This window comes from Bombus flavifrons, chromosome 1 (assembly GCF_040668555.2).
Source record: "Bombus flavifrons isolate JBK064 chromosome 1, iyBomFlav1_principal, whole genome shotgun sequence".
Taxonomy (NCBI): Eukaryota; Metazoa; Arthropoda; class Insecta; order Hymenoptera; family Apidae; genus Bombus; species Bombus flavifrons.
The window spans coordinates 17373112-17389965 of NC_138442.1; the positions used below are offsets into that span (position 1 = coordinate 17373112).

The 16854-nt window shown below is 34.0% G+C and overlaps 2 protein-coding genes across 9 annotated transcripts in view; one reads left to right on the plus strand and one right to left on the minus strand.

Moving 5' to 3' along the window:
- LOC138180010 (class A basic helix-loop-helix protein 15) overlaps nt 1-10971 on the plus strand; it is a 286135-nt gene extending 275164 nt beyond the window's left edge. For 7 of the 8 annotated variants that reach the window (XM_069113412.1, XM_069113422.1, XM_069113390.1 and 4 more), the window contains 4 exons: nt 1631-1789; nt 3529-3717; nt 5245-5381; nt 10606-10971. In XM_069113412.1, coding sequence (XP_068969513.1) covers nt 1661-1789; nt 3529-3717; nt 5245-5381; nt 10606-10762 — 612 coding nt within the window. In that variant the 5' untranslated portion in view covers nt 1631-1660 and the 3' untranslated portion in view covers nt 10763-10971. Of the gene's footprint in view, nt 1-1399; nt 1546-1630; nt 1790-3528; nt 3718-5244; nt 5382-10605 lie in introns of those variants that run through there. The other variant, XM_069113432.1, reaches the window with a different exon arrangement.
- The window catches only part of LOC138179972 (DNA ligase 1), a 347112-nt gene that overhangs the window by 321478 nt on the left and 8780 nt on the right, over nt 1-16854 (minus strand). The gene's annotated exons all lie outside the window — the stretch shown is intronic.

A 16854-nucleotide genomic window follows, 5' to 3' on the forward strand; every position in this document is an offset into this window, starting at 1 on the left:
CCCAGTTCGATTATCTCTCGGTTTGCGTGCACGTCTCTCGTGCGAGTGGTTCTTGATTGTCCTGAAATGTTTATACATACATCCGTTCAAATTATCGGGAGATTCCCCAGTTTGTTTATCTGTTTGCTATGGCAATCTTCCACTGTTTACATTTGTACTTCCCCATTGATCTCCTTCTAAAAGTTCAACATTGTAGACCTTTCAAATTTTTCTATATAGCTTTTCATGCGTTTTCGATCGATCAAAAAAATAGACAGACAGTTTAGAATTTCGGTACGCTTGGAATTCGACGAATGCTTGATACCGAAATTAGAATTTCTCTTTAGAAACTGTTAATATGCGCGCAATATCGTTGCATATTTACCGTGCTTGCCTTTAGTTGACACTAGGGATCGGTGGCTATTGCAACAACGAATTATCGAAATTCTTACTGCGTACGTTTGTCTTCTCGTAACTTACAGGAATTCACAGTTAGCTTTACCCACTTCATAATTGATATCGAGTTAACACGGTTACGCGTCGAACTGTTAAACTACTTACGATGGTTTACGAAAATATTTGAACACTTATCGACGAAAATTTTTTAAGAATGTTACTATTACACGTGTTATATGAAACTGTCCGAAATTTTATTAGCACCGTAATGAAACAGTCTATGGTGATTACGTATGTACGTAGATTGGTAAAATTTCACACCTAATATACCTTATTAAAAGTATAAATTACAATTCTAATTCCTGTGCATCTTCAAAGTTTCAAATATTACCAAATAAACCGTGATAATTATGTCTTATTATAACGCTAATAAAATTTCAAAATGTTTTATATAAATATCCAAATATTTTCGTGGCACACTGTGTATGCACTGTGTGTGCACACTGAAATCCGATGTAGCCCAACGAATATTTCTTAACCTTATAGAACACACTTTGAGGTTAAGAGGCCGCCTATGCTATATGTCACGTTATAAAGTATACATTTTTTTAACTAAATCCTTTTTCTAAGATATTTTGGACTGTTGATATTAATAAAATAAATATATATACACCCTTAAATCTTTACAATTATTTTCCACATGAAAACTTGTAGAATAATACTGAGCTAAAGAAGTAGGGGTAATAGGCCTATCGACAGGCCCGACGGTGCACTGATGTGATTTTTCCTCACGTGTGCACTGATGTGATTTTTGTCCACGTGTGCACCATAGGATTAATGACTAACAACAGTCGACTTGCTCAAACGCTTAGCCATTATACAGCAACATACACGAGAAGATCATTTATTGCTCTGTTAAACCGCTTATACGATTACATAGAAAAAAAGACAATGACCTGCTATAAGTCAAGAAGATGAATTGATTCACCTGAAATCCAATGTAGTCGAACGAATTTCTTAATGACTAACAACTGACGACTTACTTAGACATAGCAATTAGCAACGTGATTGCACGACAAAATTATCGATTCCCTTCGCGATACTTTCTACGAATACTAACGGAACACAACCGGAGAACCGGACGTCTGAGACTCTAGTGACGATGAATCGGTGAATATCAATGATGAAATTAGCGGTATTTAAATATTTTGAAACGTTAAACGGAGATTAATGTTGGATCCGTGTACGATTGCAGGGGGTCCAAAGCGTAACTTTCCTCAGGATAATGCGAAGCCTGGAGAGGTTATCGGGTAGCGATCAAGACTGCGATCAGGAGATGTATATCGACCTAGACGACGCTTCCGTCGATTCGCTTACCGGAAAACGAAGTCGCCACCATGTCGTTGGCGCGGAGGTAAGGACTTTTCTTCTATTTTCGGTGTAATTAAGTCCGACGTGCTAGCGGAGGCACTTCGAGGCCGGATAAATTAAATTCTACTCGAACTAAAATAGCCTGTGTTACTCGTTTCTTTGCGCTTGGGCACTTCTTATAGCACTGTGCAGGAGTAAAAATGCGAGAATACGTGAAGAAGTTGTATGAATGTATACAACAAATTATATATGTACATTGATGATTAAAAACATCGGCATAAATCGTGTTTTCCAATATTTTTAAGTTTTTTCCGAGGTACTGTGCAAGAGTAAACATAAGGACACGATAAAATTCTGTGAAGAAAGCATAATGAATAAAAATTCTCACATGGTGTATATCATATTTTCTTGGTACGATTTGTTACAATATGAAATTTAATAATTTATACGGATTGATTTACCTCAATGTAGTTAGAGCATTGATTGATAAAGTTTATCAAGTAAGTATCGAGTCTTTGAGATTCGAGATTAATTACAAATTCAAGAACTTTACCTCGCTTATTATATGGAAAGTCATTCATAAAAATGAACAGATTTTTCGTCGACGACAGCAGGATAAGATGAATAATATAAATTGTCAATTATTAATATGTCTGTACCATTAAAATAATACAAGCGTATATTATGCAGTTAAACTATGATCACTGCATACATGTGAGAGTTACGCGTGAAAGAAAATACAAAGATAAAGTTATCACATACTGAGCTTTGTAAACGTTCTGAACAGGTTATTTTAGTTCTTGTAGAAGCATACAACATATACAGAGATAACAAGGAGGATATATTTAGAATAATATATATTCAAATGAAATCTAAAATTGCAAATATTTCTCATTATCATCGATTATGTTTCGGTACGTTCAACATAGATTCTACAATTTCACAATAATTTTATTTCCAAGAAGAGCCGTACAGGTGCAGCAACTTTGTGTTATCTTCTTTTGATTGATTAGAGATAACGTTTGTTGTAGTTCCAATTCAATTAACGTAACTGATATACGGAAATAAGTACTCGTGTACTTATTCTTTATAAATAACGATAAGACAATTAACTTGTAAATGAAATATTGAAACGATGCGTGGATTGCTATACTCGCAAGAAATATCACCAGTAAATGTATCTATCGATTGCCTTTTTCGAAAAAAGGACTCCAAGCGAGAATCTAATTACGTATCATCGTAGTTTGTACAGAGAATATACGTGTAAGTGTAGCAGCAAATAAAATTATATTATAGATATCAGAGCAATCTTAATCTTATCTGTTACATTACGAGTAACTTGAATTTCCAGAGGATATTAGAATACGACTCGTTATATAATTCCGTGATTATACCGTACATAATGAAAGTACATGGATGAAATGCGAGGATCAATGCGAGAAGTTTCGCCTCTGATACGTCTTGGAAAAAAAATGGAGAACACAGTTTCATTAATCGGCATTGTAATCAGCGTTTCTTATTAAAAGTAAACAGAGGTCACTTCAGAGGAATATTCCAAATAAAATTAATTTTTCTCTAATATCTTCTTTCATCGATCGATCGTACATGTAAATTCCATAAACCTTTCGTAAGTTTGCTTTCGTCGTTGGAATACTCATAGTCAATCCGGGGGAATTGTTCCCTGCTAATTTAGGAACGAGAAAGAGAAATAATTAGCGAAGTAATTAGAATAGTGGAAGGAGCGAACATAAGTTAATGAGTCTTTTCGAAACGATTAAAAAGGTGGGTGAGGAGAGTGACAGTAGTGGCAGCGAGAGGAGCCCGAAACAAGCGAAAAGAAGAAATCGCGGAGGACCACCGACGACGAGAAGACGAAAAAGTGGAATTTCTGCGCGGGAAAGGAACCTGAGGAGGCTCGAGAGCAACGAGAGAGAAAGAATGAGAATGCATTCCCTAAATGACGCTTTCGAGGTAATTTTCCACGCGTTACAAAATAGCTATGATTCGTGAGCAACTTTTCACGACACACTTCAATCGTTCTAAAAAAAAACAATAAATGTCCACGGTAAATTTACTCGTTTGAAAGTTAATCGTAGGAAATCTAAAAATCTGAATTTACACTAACTCACAAAGATATTATATATTTGAATACTCGTTATCAAAATCTTTTACAATTATAGCGTAATCATTGATTATGATGAAAATAATGTATTTATAATATATTATAAATATATATATATATATTTATTTATTTTATTATATATATATATTTTGTGTCGATTCTAACGAATTGTTATATTCATGATATATTACAACGCACATAATACGTTCACAACAATGAGACGCTATATATTGAAAAGTACTCAAATTCAATTCAATCTTTGAATTCGTATCTTTTTATCTTGAAAAAAATTATACGTCAATTCGTGATATTATCAAACTACAAAATCTCCAACTTCTATTTCCAATATAATAAAGCACAGTTACTTAAGTCGATAGGAAATTTCATTTTTCAAACCACGTATTGAACGCGGTAACTTTATCCTTTCGAATACCTCGTTCCAATACGATCTTATTATTTCATATCCCCAAAGGCTTTTTCTTCCATGCTCCGCACAATACTCCGTTCAACGGAATAATAGAAGCGTAATATCTAGGAGATGTTGCCAGTCAGTGCCGGATCTGCCTTGAGCGTGGGCGATTCGTGTAGTACTTGAGATGTTATTTAAGGGCGGAGACGCGCGGTGGGGTGTGAAATAAGGGAATCCAGAGTTGTAAACTTCATATGGTAGCTCGTTGCATCGCCTTATGCAAAAGTCATCTTTCCGCAAAGAGGTCGAGGAGAAATAGACAGACAACGAGATATGGATATCGTAAGACATAGAAACTTGTAGACATGTACAGGGTGTTGAGAACATTTTGAATATTTATAATACGATTGTAGATATCAAGGATATTGAACGAATGAAAAAAGTTCATGTACAAAACTATCGTTTCAAATTATAAAGAATTTAGTTTTAGAGCCAGAAATATACTGATAGCTAAGGAAGGAATCGGCTGACGAACCTTTCTCTCTATTTCACTCGCACTTCGCGTTTCTCGCTTTGATGACAGTTGGAATCCAATTATCATTTACTTCCTTAGAGTGAAAAACATGGAGTATGAGTGAGATAGAGGAAAAAGTTCGTTAGCTGATTCATTAACCTGCGTGATAACTATTTAGTAATATACTTCTAACGTAAAATCGAATGGTACTTTGAAAAATAGGTTTGAAGCGACATTTTTGTCATTTATTTATTAACACCCTGTAAGAATAAAAAAATTCAAGGAACTTTTCTATGTTTAGATGGTTTCTATGGATAAATTCTTACTCGTGTCTTTATTTTATTAATCTTTTCTGAAATCTTCACTGTGATATAAATACGGCTTCTCTGGCATACACAACTTCAATTGTAATTGAAGTGCCGACTTTATCGGGAATAATGTTATCATTTTCAGCAACTACGCGAAGTGATACCACACGTAAAAATGGAAAGGAAACTCAGCAAAATAGAGACGCTTACGTTGGCCAAGAATTACATAATGGCCCTGACAAACGTCATATGTGAAATGCGTGGCGAGGAGCAACCGTATACGTAAGTAGTTTTATCAATTCGTACGCGAGTTCGTTTAAAAGGAATGTACGTAATAATAAAAAAAAAAGATAAAAAGGAAAGCAGAAGGACAGGAATCGCGATTATCGATAAAAGAAAATAAGACATCTCTGCGGCAAATCAATTACACTTGATTAACTTCGAGACTATCGTGTAATTATGTTTTACCTGAGCGCTAATCCACGGTAAACGTAATCTGTTGATAAAGATAATGCCCGTAGAGATATTCAAATTTCGTATTTTAAAATGCCACTCGAAGCGTAATAACTTATTTTCTAGTTTCTAGTGTAACGACAGCTTGAGTTTCACGTTGGACACATTCTATACGTTAGAAAAAAAAGTAGGACAGTCGTTAAAATATTTTTCTTTGGCACTCTTCCTTTGTTATATCGTAAGAATTCTATATTTTATATGTATGTACTTCATTTATATTTCAATTAATTATTGAATGGATTTTCGCGGTTCAAGTCGAAGGCATGGTTTCAATGCACACGTTTCTTTTCCTTTTTTTTTTTTTCTTTTTTTATATGTTTTAACATCACGTCAATTGCGTATAGTCAGTGAGGATAATAAAGATTGAAAATATTACGAGGATTAGATCTTGTTATGTAACGTCGCGTCTTTCAGAAGAAAGAAAACCTGTGGTCATCAAAGCAGTTGAGACTTTTATTTAGAGTTCCCTTAATCTGGAATTTAAAACGAGATTCTCTGTATCTAGAACAATTCGATAGGATGAGTTCAACGATAATTTCAAATATCACACGTTGGTGGGTGAGATTTGGAAATTCTTTAAATAATCGACTTTTGCAAGAGGCGTTTCGAATGTCGTGTACGTCGATGTAACCGAGTTAGAGTACAACGTCCGATTGCCATTAAACGGTCAAAGATGCACCGCTTTTTCTTTATTTTCACCGTTCTTTCAACGCCTCGATGCTTTCTCGTCCGTTGCACTCGCATACTTACATATTTCCAAATATCTTGCTCCTTTCCTGTTTATCATTCCATCCCACTAATCGAAGACTACGATATAATTTCAAATAGGGTCACAGCATTCTTCTTTTGAATCCATTTAACAAATTATTAGCAGGTACGTCAAATCTTTTGTATCGATATAGTCTCGATATTAACAAGGACACGATCAGTTTCTTCGTAACATTATTATACATATGGTTTTTCGTTGAAATTTCCGTAGAAAGTTTTGATCGTATGCAGTAAGAATTAATTTTCAAATTTTCTATTAAAAACTTACGAATAAATAATTAACGATACAGTTTAATATAGATAAATGCCTATCCAGTAAATTGTAAGTAAAGTAAATAATTACAAATTATAAATAATTATTCTGGGTAAATTAAACTTCCGTCGTATGCTCTCGATGAGTAATGAAACAGGAATTATTCTAGCGAAATTTAAATGGCTCAATTCCGTGTTACAAATGCTCGAATCTGATATGATCATTTAATCGTTATCAAAAATGTCTGTATAAAGACAGAGATTAAAGTAAGAATTTTATACGGTTAAATTCGAACACGTAAAATACTCGTCAAAAATTCGCATCAGGTGAATTACTTTTCTTAACGCGTGTACGTTATGTATAAAATTCATTACATCATTTTATAAAGCGATAAAGACGCAGTCGAAAATATCGTTTCGAATATTAAAAGATATTCATAAATACGAAGATAAAGATCAAAACGAAGAACAATTATATTGCTACGATTTATAGTTCTATTATCAAAAATAAATCAATTAAAGTCAAATAAGATAATCATTAAGTAATCGATTAAAAATATTCATTTCGCTTATTTCGTTATAAAAATGACACAAACTTTCTGTCTTTCCAAGTGCATTCAGGAAATTCTGATTTCTCAACGCGAATGAGGATTTTACGAACCTCTCTATCAGTAGTTAATCTCCGAATTCCCCGACCTTCTTTCATTGATTGTAAATATCCGTTGCCGTGACATTATCTTCTAATTGCAAAACGAACAACGAGCAGTGGTTGTTAATTCCGATAGAAGCTGTACATACCAAGCAAATTAGTTACATGAACATTTATATTCCGATCGTACTGCGACTCGTTGCCACAAATTTCACATTTCACGGCGATTGCGCTCGCTGAACCCTAAATGGTGCAATCGAAATGTCTTCATTAACATCGAATTCGCGTTTTATCGAATTCGAACGTTCCGTATGTATATATATAAATATATATATATATATATATATATATATATATATATATATATATATATGTATATTCGCTAGCCGACCACGTTCAAGATAAATAGAATATTATTCGTTATTATTTATTAACGTTAACATTCGCCGATATCGAATCGACATTCGAAAGCAAAGACAGCAATTTTATCGGCGACCTTTGCTTTATCCGCTGTCGGAATACTCGTCTTACTGGCATTATCTTTCCTTCTGCCACGAATAAACTAAACACCGATTAACGCTTTGCTTAATTTTTAACTTTGAAATTCTTCTCCGGCGAAATTTATCGATTTTGCAAATATACAAAAATCGAATGCTTCTCTGTTTTTCTTTCTGCTCTTCCTTTCCTCGGATGATCGATCGATGTTTCATCGACAATCTCAGGATCGACATTGTTCGATGCGATGACACAAAGATTTGTTCGGTCTTTGGCGAAAAAGGAAAAAGAAAAAGCGAGAAAGATGCGAAGGAAAACACTTGGTCAACATCGAAATTATAAGATAACATTGTAAGATAACGGGCAAGATAGTGGCATCGTGTCAGCTTAATTGCATCATAGGCATCGAGGTTGTAATGCAGCGTCAGTAAATATTGGAAAATATCAAAAGTTGGTCGGTCGACATGTACAAACTTCGTTTCACAATTTTAAAAGATGACCGTTTAAAAGAAATTCGCCAATAAATATTTAGCGTGAAATCGAGAACGAGTTCGATTTTTTTAACATCCATAATTTACAGAGCCGCCCCCTCCCCTCTTGCCTCTGTCGCGTGTTCAATGAAAGAAGACATCTCTCGCAAGCATCGTACAATTCGTACCCAAATCCGGAATAATTAACGAAGAGAAATTCGAAAGTGTTTTCGGTAACCACGTTAAATCACGACAACTCGATTTATCTCTCAGTCGTTGGAGTAGAGCCAACAGCCTGTCTTTGCCACAAAAACAGGCCTCATCAACGGTACATTGACTAAGAAAACAAAAGATAGTGACGCGATGCTGTTTCTTTCATGCTTACGTTTTTTTCTTTCTCGTGTGAGCGTCACAAGGCCAAGGTAATTAATTGCATTGTGATTCATTGCGTCTGGAAGCAGCGTCGTATCGTAACATGCAAATAACGTTAATAAACTATGATATACGTTACATATGCTATATATAATGCTCGCAATATTAGGAATAGTAATGTAGTACGATTTAAACATAGTTCGATTTAATGAAATTGTTCTATTCCGAGAGGAGAGAAATTGTCACAATGCGAAGCTATCGAATCTTGTTCGTAATTCGTAAATTGTTGGAAATATCATCGAATTTTCGATTAGCGTTCTGTCTACTGAAAATGTTTTAAAATGCCCTTTAAGACGCTACAAGATCTATCGGACTGAGAGTAGTAAATACACGGAATAATACACCAGAAATAAAACGCATAATTATCTCTCGTCGTATTAAAGATATCCGAATAAGTACTTGAGATAAAAGTTAAATAACTTTGTAAAATGTTATTTCTTTCGACTTTTTTCGCTAGTATTTTATTTCAAAGCTTTTATTTCTGATTAAATCAACTCTTTTTTATTGACTTTCCTAATTATTTATTTATTACTTTAGTACGTTATTATTTTCACTATTTACCCATTTTAACGAATAAAGGAAGTAAGTGCTGATAATTATCGTTAGACGTTCAATTTTTCTCTTACAAAGGTGAGAAAAAAAGTATAACTTTATTTCTAATAAAATATTAACGATAGTTTAGTTTATTTTTTAGTCTGAAAGAGATAGACCTTTCGAAAGCAAGCAAGAACACTTTGTGCTTCGTTTAAACGTTGCTCTTAATATTTCCCTGTATCTCTTAAAAGAAAATAAAACACTTTAATATTTTGTTTCTGATAATTCACTCTGCGTATACGATATTCATTTTAGAGACTTCGAAAGACCATGAACTTTATATCTCAATCGATTGAACGCAAAAACTGCAAATATGTACATACACGAGACATTTAAACTAGCGAACGCGTTTAAATTGTTTCTCTATGAAATAGAAAGTAAATTAGCTAGTACCACTAGCCACGCACTACTCGAAATATCAATAGGATCGCCCACTCGAATGTTTTGCATTTCACAGAGAACTATTCAGCTCTTTGGTCGTTAAAAAATATTGCTATATCGAATACACTACCGTCCATAAATACTTGAACAATTCCAAATTATTACAAAGATATAAAATACGCTTGAAATGGAACTCTTTAATATAATTTTGGCCTTTGATCTTATCTCGAGCAATCATATACAATTAGCAGATATTGATCGAAATAACAGTTAATATTAATTAATATAAACGAAAGAGCGATATAATTGAAGATTTATGAAAATTGTTGTGTCAAATAGATTTTCAGGATATTTGAATCTTCGAGCAATTGAAATATGTGTCTCGAACCATTTTCTAAACATTTATATAGATTTTGTAAAGTATCAGCTACTCGTTACAGATACATAAAGAACTTGTACAGTACAGAAATATTCCTTGTTACGATTTAAATTTTGCAGAACGTTTGATTCCATTGATGGGAAAAGAAAGAAGAATTAATAATAGGAAAATGTTTTTCGATCAAGAATATCGTCCCTTTGATTGATTTGCGCTAGATATTTATAGACGGTAGTGTACGTTATATCCTTCTGATATCTAACGTGTGATTAAATGTCGAAGAACTATTTAAATACTATAATTATATGCTGTGATGTTATTAAAATATTCGAGAATATTGCAACAAGTTTAAAAATAACATTGAAACAATAACAGCTATAGTGATAATTAGCAAAGCAATTATAAATACCAGCTTCGATATGGAGTTAACTAAATTTACAACAGAGCAATCGTATTATGTCGATAATTATATTCCAATCGTACGTCATACGCTCTGTCTGGAAATCCCTTTGGCGGGCAAGGGGCTGTTACGAAAACAGAGAGCAATTAAAATAACACGAGACAATTGAATTTCAGATTCGTCGATGGCGAGTGTGGCTCTAGCAGCGGCGACAGCACAGGCCAATTAGAATTAAGTGGCGGTGAACAACCGGAAGAAGCATCTCCAGCATCGATGCACGAAACTAACAACAATAGCCTACTTCATGAAGATTTAGAGCGCAGGATACCGTAGCTGGCCCAATTGCGTGCGAAAATGATCGATCCTCGTTGACAAATCCCAGTTCGATGAAGCTAAACTTCGTTTTAAGGCTGTCTTCTGGTAACGAACCGTGAAGGAAAAAAGAATCGGCCATGAATCTTAAAGCTTCGTAAATTAAAAGGAGTAAAGAAGAAAAGAGAAATCATAGATAACGACAGTGACAAGAAAAGAAGAAAAGAAAAGAAGGCTTCATCGAACCTAAGTAAAAGAGGAACGGGAAAGCTAAGAGAGAATCATCGTCGTCGAAACGGTCGTGTTAAATAGCCACTCGAGATTTATCGAAGAAGATGCAATTCGGCTTTTACGAAATGATCCGTCCAAGGTCGACCTCTGGAGATCTTTCGAAGGCCAACAAGGTGCGAGGATGACAGAAAAAGAAAAAAAGACTGACTTCACGGCCAGTCCGGCTGCAGAATTCTCTGCTTCTTCGTCTCTTTTTTTTCTTTTCTCTTTGTCGCGAACTTTTTCTCCTCCTTTTTCCGGTGACATCGGCCCGTTACCTTGAAACACCTCGATCTTTGGACCACAAGCGACACCGATGCAAAGTGGCTGAGACTGTATCGATTGTCACGGATCCGTACCATCGTTGTGCCCATTTTCAATGTATTAATCACGTGCCAAAGGTATCCGAACAGAAACGAGGAACGAGCAAACATCGAGATACTTTAGTTGGTTCGAAACGATCGAAAGAAATAGAAAGGGAGCGAGCTTTCTGCTCTCCTTGAGATTCGCGATTGTTTGAAAGAAGATAATTCGAGAGAAGATTGGAAGATTCGCACGATGCTTGGCTGGAATTTGAAGGATTTCGAGGTCGACGCCGTAAGATCGGATCGCATCGACGACGATAAACGATCAGATTGCGACTCGATGAAAAATAAAAAGATATAAAGTGTGAGAAACTGTGATAGAATTTCGTATTAGAACCTCGTTGCACATCGTGCAGCACGCGACACTGTGCTAAATACTTTTTTGTTTCTTTGTGGTAATCGTCTACGGGCTGCAAGTTGAATAGAAACCGATGGGGACGTTCGTCAGGCCGGAACGGGCCGGAACGAGCCATCTCCGGAAGAGACGATCGAAACAGGACGACACACGACAGCCGTTGACCGCTGCAGAGCAACAACGAACGAAAAAGATGGAAGTGACCGCGGTAAAAAAAAAAAAATATATTCGGTTCGTTTAACGCGGTTTACGCATCAAACGGAACGCACCGCTTCGAAAGTTAAAATATTTCCTTTAAAACTCGCTGTTACTACTGCCAAATGATTTTGATCGGAACGTAATGACGTTTAAAAATTCGAAATGAGAAATTTTAAGCGATTCTCGTGTCAATAACTATGCAAGTGGGTAAATTGTTAATAGAAATAAAAATGACAAGAGGAGAATGATATTAGTGGTAGTAACAGTAAGAGAATTGTAACGAAAATAATATACGAAAAAGCAAAGGGCTCCGTTTAAAGTATATCTGAAGACACGGACTTCGAAAAATAACGCGTACCTTAGACATATACATATTATATATATATATATATATTAATATATACGTGTTGATATTAGCACGTTGGTGATTAATGCGATGTATATTAATCACGAATGTGATAATATAATAATTTACTGTATTATCTCGAGAACGGGGACCAGAGACATCGACTTAAGTTACCAGATCTCGCTGAAAGGCGAGATACACACGCTTCGACTAGCTTCGTACGATCGACTCTACGAAGTTTGCGCTTCTCTCTTCGGTAAAAGAGCGGGCGATGCATTTAATCGATAATGTTCACGGTCGATGTACGAAACTAGTCGCGCACGATTTTCATCTTTCGCTTTAAACTCGAGGATGTTTCCTTCTCTTTTTTTCTTTTATTTTTTTTTTTTTTGTACTTGTCTCCTTTTCTTACTTTTTTTTTTACCGATTCGAGCGCGAACAGTCGCTTCCTTTCGACGTTTTTCGTGCGATTACTGTTCGATTGCGCGTAAAGTGGTCGTCGTGCATAGCTGAATTCTATGCGTTGAAGTTAACGAATAGGTTTCACGACCAAGTGAAAGTAAAATTAGCGAAGGTGAACGAATTTAACGAGAATCCGGATGTTACGCGTACGTCTGAAAATTGTGATACTTGCCTTGCGCTGAAATCAGCGTTTCTACCGAAAAAATGAAAAGAAGAATTAGAAATTTATAGATAGTCCTCGTGACTCGTGCAGTCTGGATTTTTCAAAACTGCTAGAAAGTTTCAAACGTGAGCTGCGTCTTCTCGTAAAATGACTTGAACGTTTCGTCAGTATTCCAATTGACCTGATCAGAGGTCCGATTGTCAAATTAAAACTGCATTCTTGGACCTCTGACGAGGTTGAATATAATTCGAGTGAAACGTTGACATTACTTCGTATAAAAGAAAATCAAGCTACATACATATGTCTAAGAATTTGTGTCAGTTTTAACTACTTAATATATAAATTTGTGATGTTTCGAATGGCCTGAATATATTGGAGAATTATAGCAGTGTCTGATAAAAATTTCACTGTTTCTACCGTTAAAACTGTCGGATCGTCTTCCTTTTATTAATGCTTGATTCGAAAGTTTCGTAAATATTTCTTTCTTAACTTTCTACGAAACTAATAGCTCTCCTAATGTAAAGGAAAAGAAAACGCGACTACTCTAATTGTTACGATATAGTATGTACTTCGATCTATAGATCATATTACGATGCCTAAATCATGCACAAAAGAATGTTATAAAAGAGTGATATCGCTCTGTCGAAATTTAAATACAAACGGACCTTATATTTGTGTGTGTGAAGCTTCCAGCTCTGTTTGACGTAATATACGATTACTATATAAGAAAGTGATATGCATGTTAAATCCTTAGTAATTAATAGTGTCGCTACGATTTTCATTTAACATATTGACCGTGCACGAAACATTCGAAAAGAGAAAAGCAGAAATAGTTTAAATATTTCATCGTATCGAATCACCACTTTTATATTGTTTCCTTGATTTTCGTCATTTTTAACTATAATAGAAAAAATTATACGTTTCGAGAGCATCGATCATATCCACTTAATAATGGTTTTCAAGGATATACGCGATTAAGTACCATAAGATACGAGTAAATATAAAAAAGAAAAATGTATATATAGGTACTTGAGTTATGTTTCTATGTAGTATATATTATGTATATGTATACACATACGCAAAATTATCTATAACATAATTATTTATATATATATATATATATATATATATATATATATATATATATATGTTATATATAATTATATTATATATATATATATATGTATGTATGAAAATATATTTTCTAAACGAAAGAGTTTTATAAGTGACCATATTCTGCATACGCATTTGTGTGCAGTCGTGTGTATACACGCACAGCGGTTGTGCGTTTGTACATGTATCGTCGAAAGAAAAAGAACGTAAGAAACAATATATGCATATGTAGATATGTATACAAATGTAACAGAGTATATATTATGTACATTGTATTCGATTCAAAAGTGCACAATCACTTATTTCTTGGTCTACCGAATAAAAAGTTTTATCGAAGATCTAATTTAAAAAATGAAAGTAGTAAGGCGGTAGAAAATTTAATATTCTTTTTTAATTTCTATAGACTTAGAGAGTCAGTCTTTTATCTCGTTTAATAACTATCTGCATTTTTATTGTAATCATAGTTATCTGCAGATATCGGATCTAAAGAGAAAAAATTTAGTCGTAGTCGAAAGAGATCGGAAACGAATTTCTCTCTCTCTCTCTCTCTCTCTCTCTCTCTTCTTCTTCTTCTTCTTCTTCTCCCTCTACTTTGTTCGTCTATAACCGCAATACTTACAGAACTACCAAAAATCTAAATTTCTCTTACTATTAAACTCGGGGAGAAAGAATCTCTACGAATTCAATTCTCAAATCAATGTGAACTAACTTGATATTTCAAATAATTTAGATCGTGCATGGATATTGCCATTAAAATCGGAACTATTAAATTAGGTACTATTAGAATAGTACCTAAAGATTATTTATCACTCTATGTAATTAATTTAGCATAAATCTTCACGCGATACTAACATTTTACGAATCAATGATTACATAACATTGTTCAGGATTGAAAAACTGTATGAGATTAATGAAAAATATCGATGGCAGCTAATAATCAGAAAAATTGTTCGACTTCATCGTTACATTTTCATACTGGAAAGTTTTTTCTCTCGCGAGTATGTTTGTTATATCTACGATATCTAAGAAATAATTGAATGTGTACGACTAATCCGGATGTAATGTACAAACACACAAAGGCACGTACGTGCACGAAGAGTTTGCACACACGTATATAAGCATACGATTAAATAATGGACACGAACGTCGCGAGAAACGGAAATATATTGTCTTACAATGATGAGTCTCAAATGCGGGAACTTCCTTTCGTATGTAAGAAACAAAATGAAATTATCGCGAATTGATATTTTTCGTCTAAGATACGTATGAATGCTAACTCTTCTCTACTTCCTTTCTTTCTTGCGTTTTTGTTCGTTGAAAAAATCCCAGAAAGAACCAATATATATGTATATCGTGCAATCTTAAAACCGAATTTAACGTTAACGATAGAAAGTATGAAGAAGTTCCACGCCATATTTTTCATGGTTCTGTAAATGTAATTGTGCTCTTTCGAAGGAATATAACGATCGAAGCTAACGGTGATACACATTTACCATCCATTACAATTTCATACTCACGATCAGAATTGCGTAATTCAAGAGAGAAAAACATATTCCTATGCCACATATTAGATTATATTGCGCACCATATTATTGTTATCGCTATGATTACTCTACGATTTGTATTATTATTATTAATTATTATTATTATTAATATAATTATTAATATTATTAATATTTTATTGCTGTAGTTTAATGTCACGTTAGTACAATTCTTGTCATTTCGAGTCGATCGGCGCACATACGCGAACTCTTTGTATCATGATGAACATGGATCATGATATTATTTATCGTTAACAATGAAAGGAACTGAGTAAAAATAGTATTTGCAATAGAAAGTAATCACGCACAAAGTTTCCTGTGCTTCTCATTCGATAATCGATATATCGTATTTTCTTGAAAATTGATCGTAACTGAACATACGAATCGACCGTCATTTCTTCCTGTTTCTATTCCGAATGCTATTTTGTTCGGGTCTGATAACGAGTTACAGAATTTTACTAGCGTACGTACATAGACGAACGAGGGGAAAATTTTGTGAATATGGTAACAAATAGATGATACGTTGATCGAATATTACACGTAAAGCATAATATACTTGTATGTAGATACTAAAGGAATTTTTCGAAACATATTCTCCCTCGATCGAACAACCACTATTCATCTAACATTTCAACACGCATAAAATACGCGCTCATATGTCTTGCGATATAAAACGGTATGCAAACGAACTTTTAAGCGAATCAGTCTCGTTCGTTAATATTACTAAGGTACTTAATTTCTGAAAATAACAGGGTGCAATTTTCTACGGCATGTATTCATCTTTTAATGTTCTAAATGGAACTTCCTTGATTTTGTACACGAAGAAGAAAAGGATTATTTTATAGTCAGACGAAAGAAACTTTGACGAAACTTGGAAATAGCTATGAAAAAAAGAATTTGAAGTTTCTAGCGTCGATTTTGTTTGACATAAATATGTAAATCTCACCATTGAAACGCGAAATGGAATATATGGGCAAAATATTACGTAAAAAAACTTTGACGACGTTCTAAAGATTGTATACAGCGCTTTAAATATACATATGTATATATATATATATACATATATATATATATATATATATATATATATATATATATATATATATACGTATACATTGTGTACAAAACAGAAATATAAGCCTCCTAAATAAAATGAGCTGGCCTCTGCAAGCCCTGTTTTACGTAAAAAAAATGTCTTTTTATTTTGTAGCCTTTTTATTCAGAAATATAAAATTTTATATCAATATAAATACATATATTGGTTTTTATTTTTAGCATTACAATTTAATCGTTTTAAATT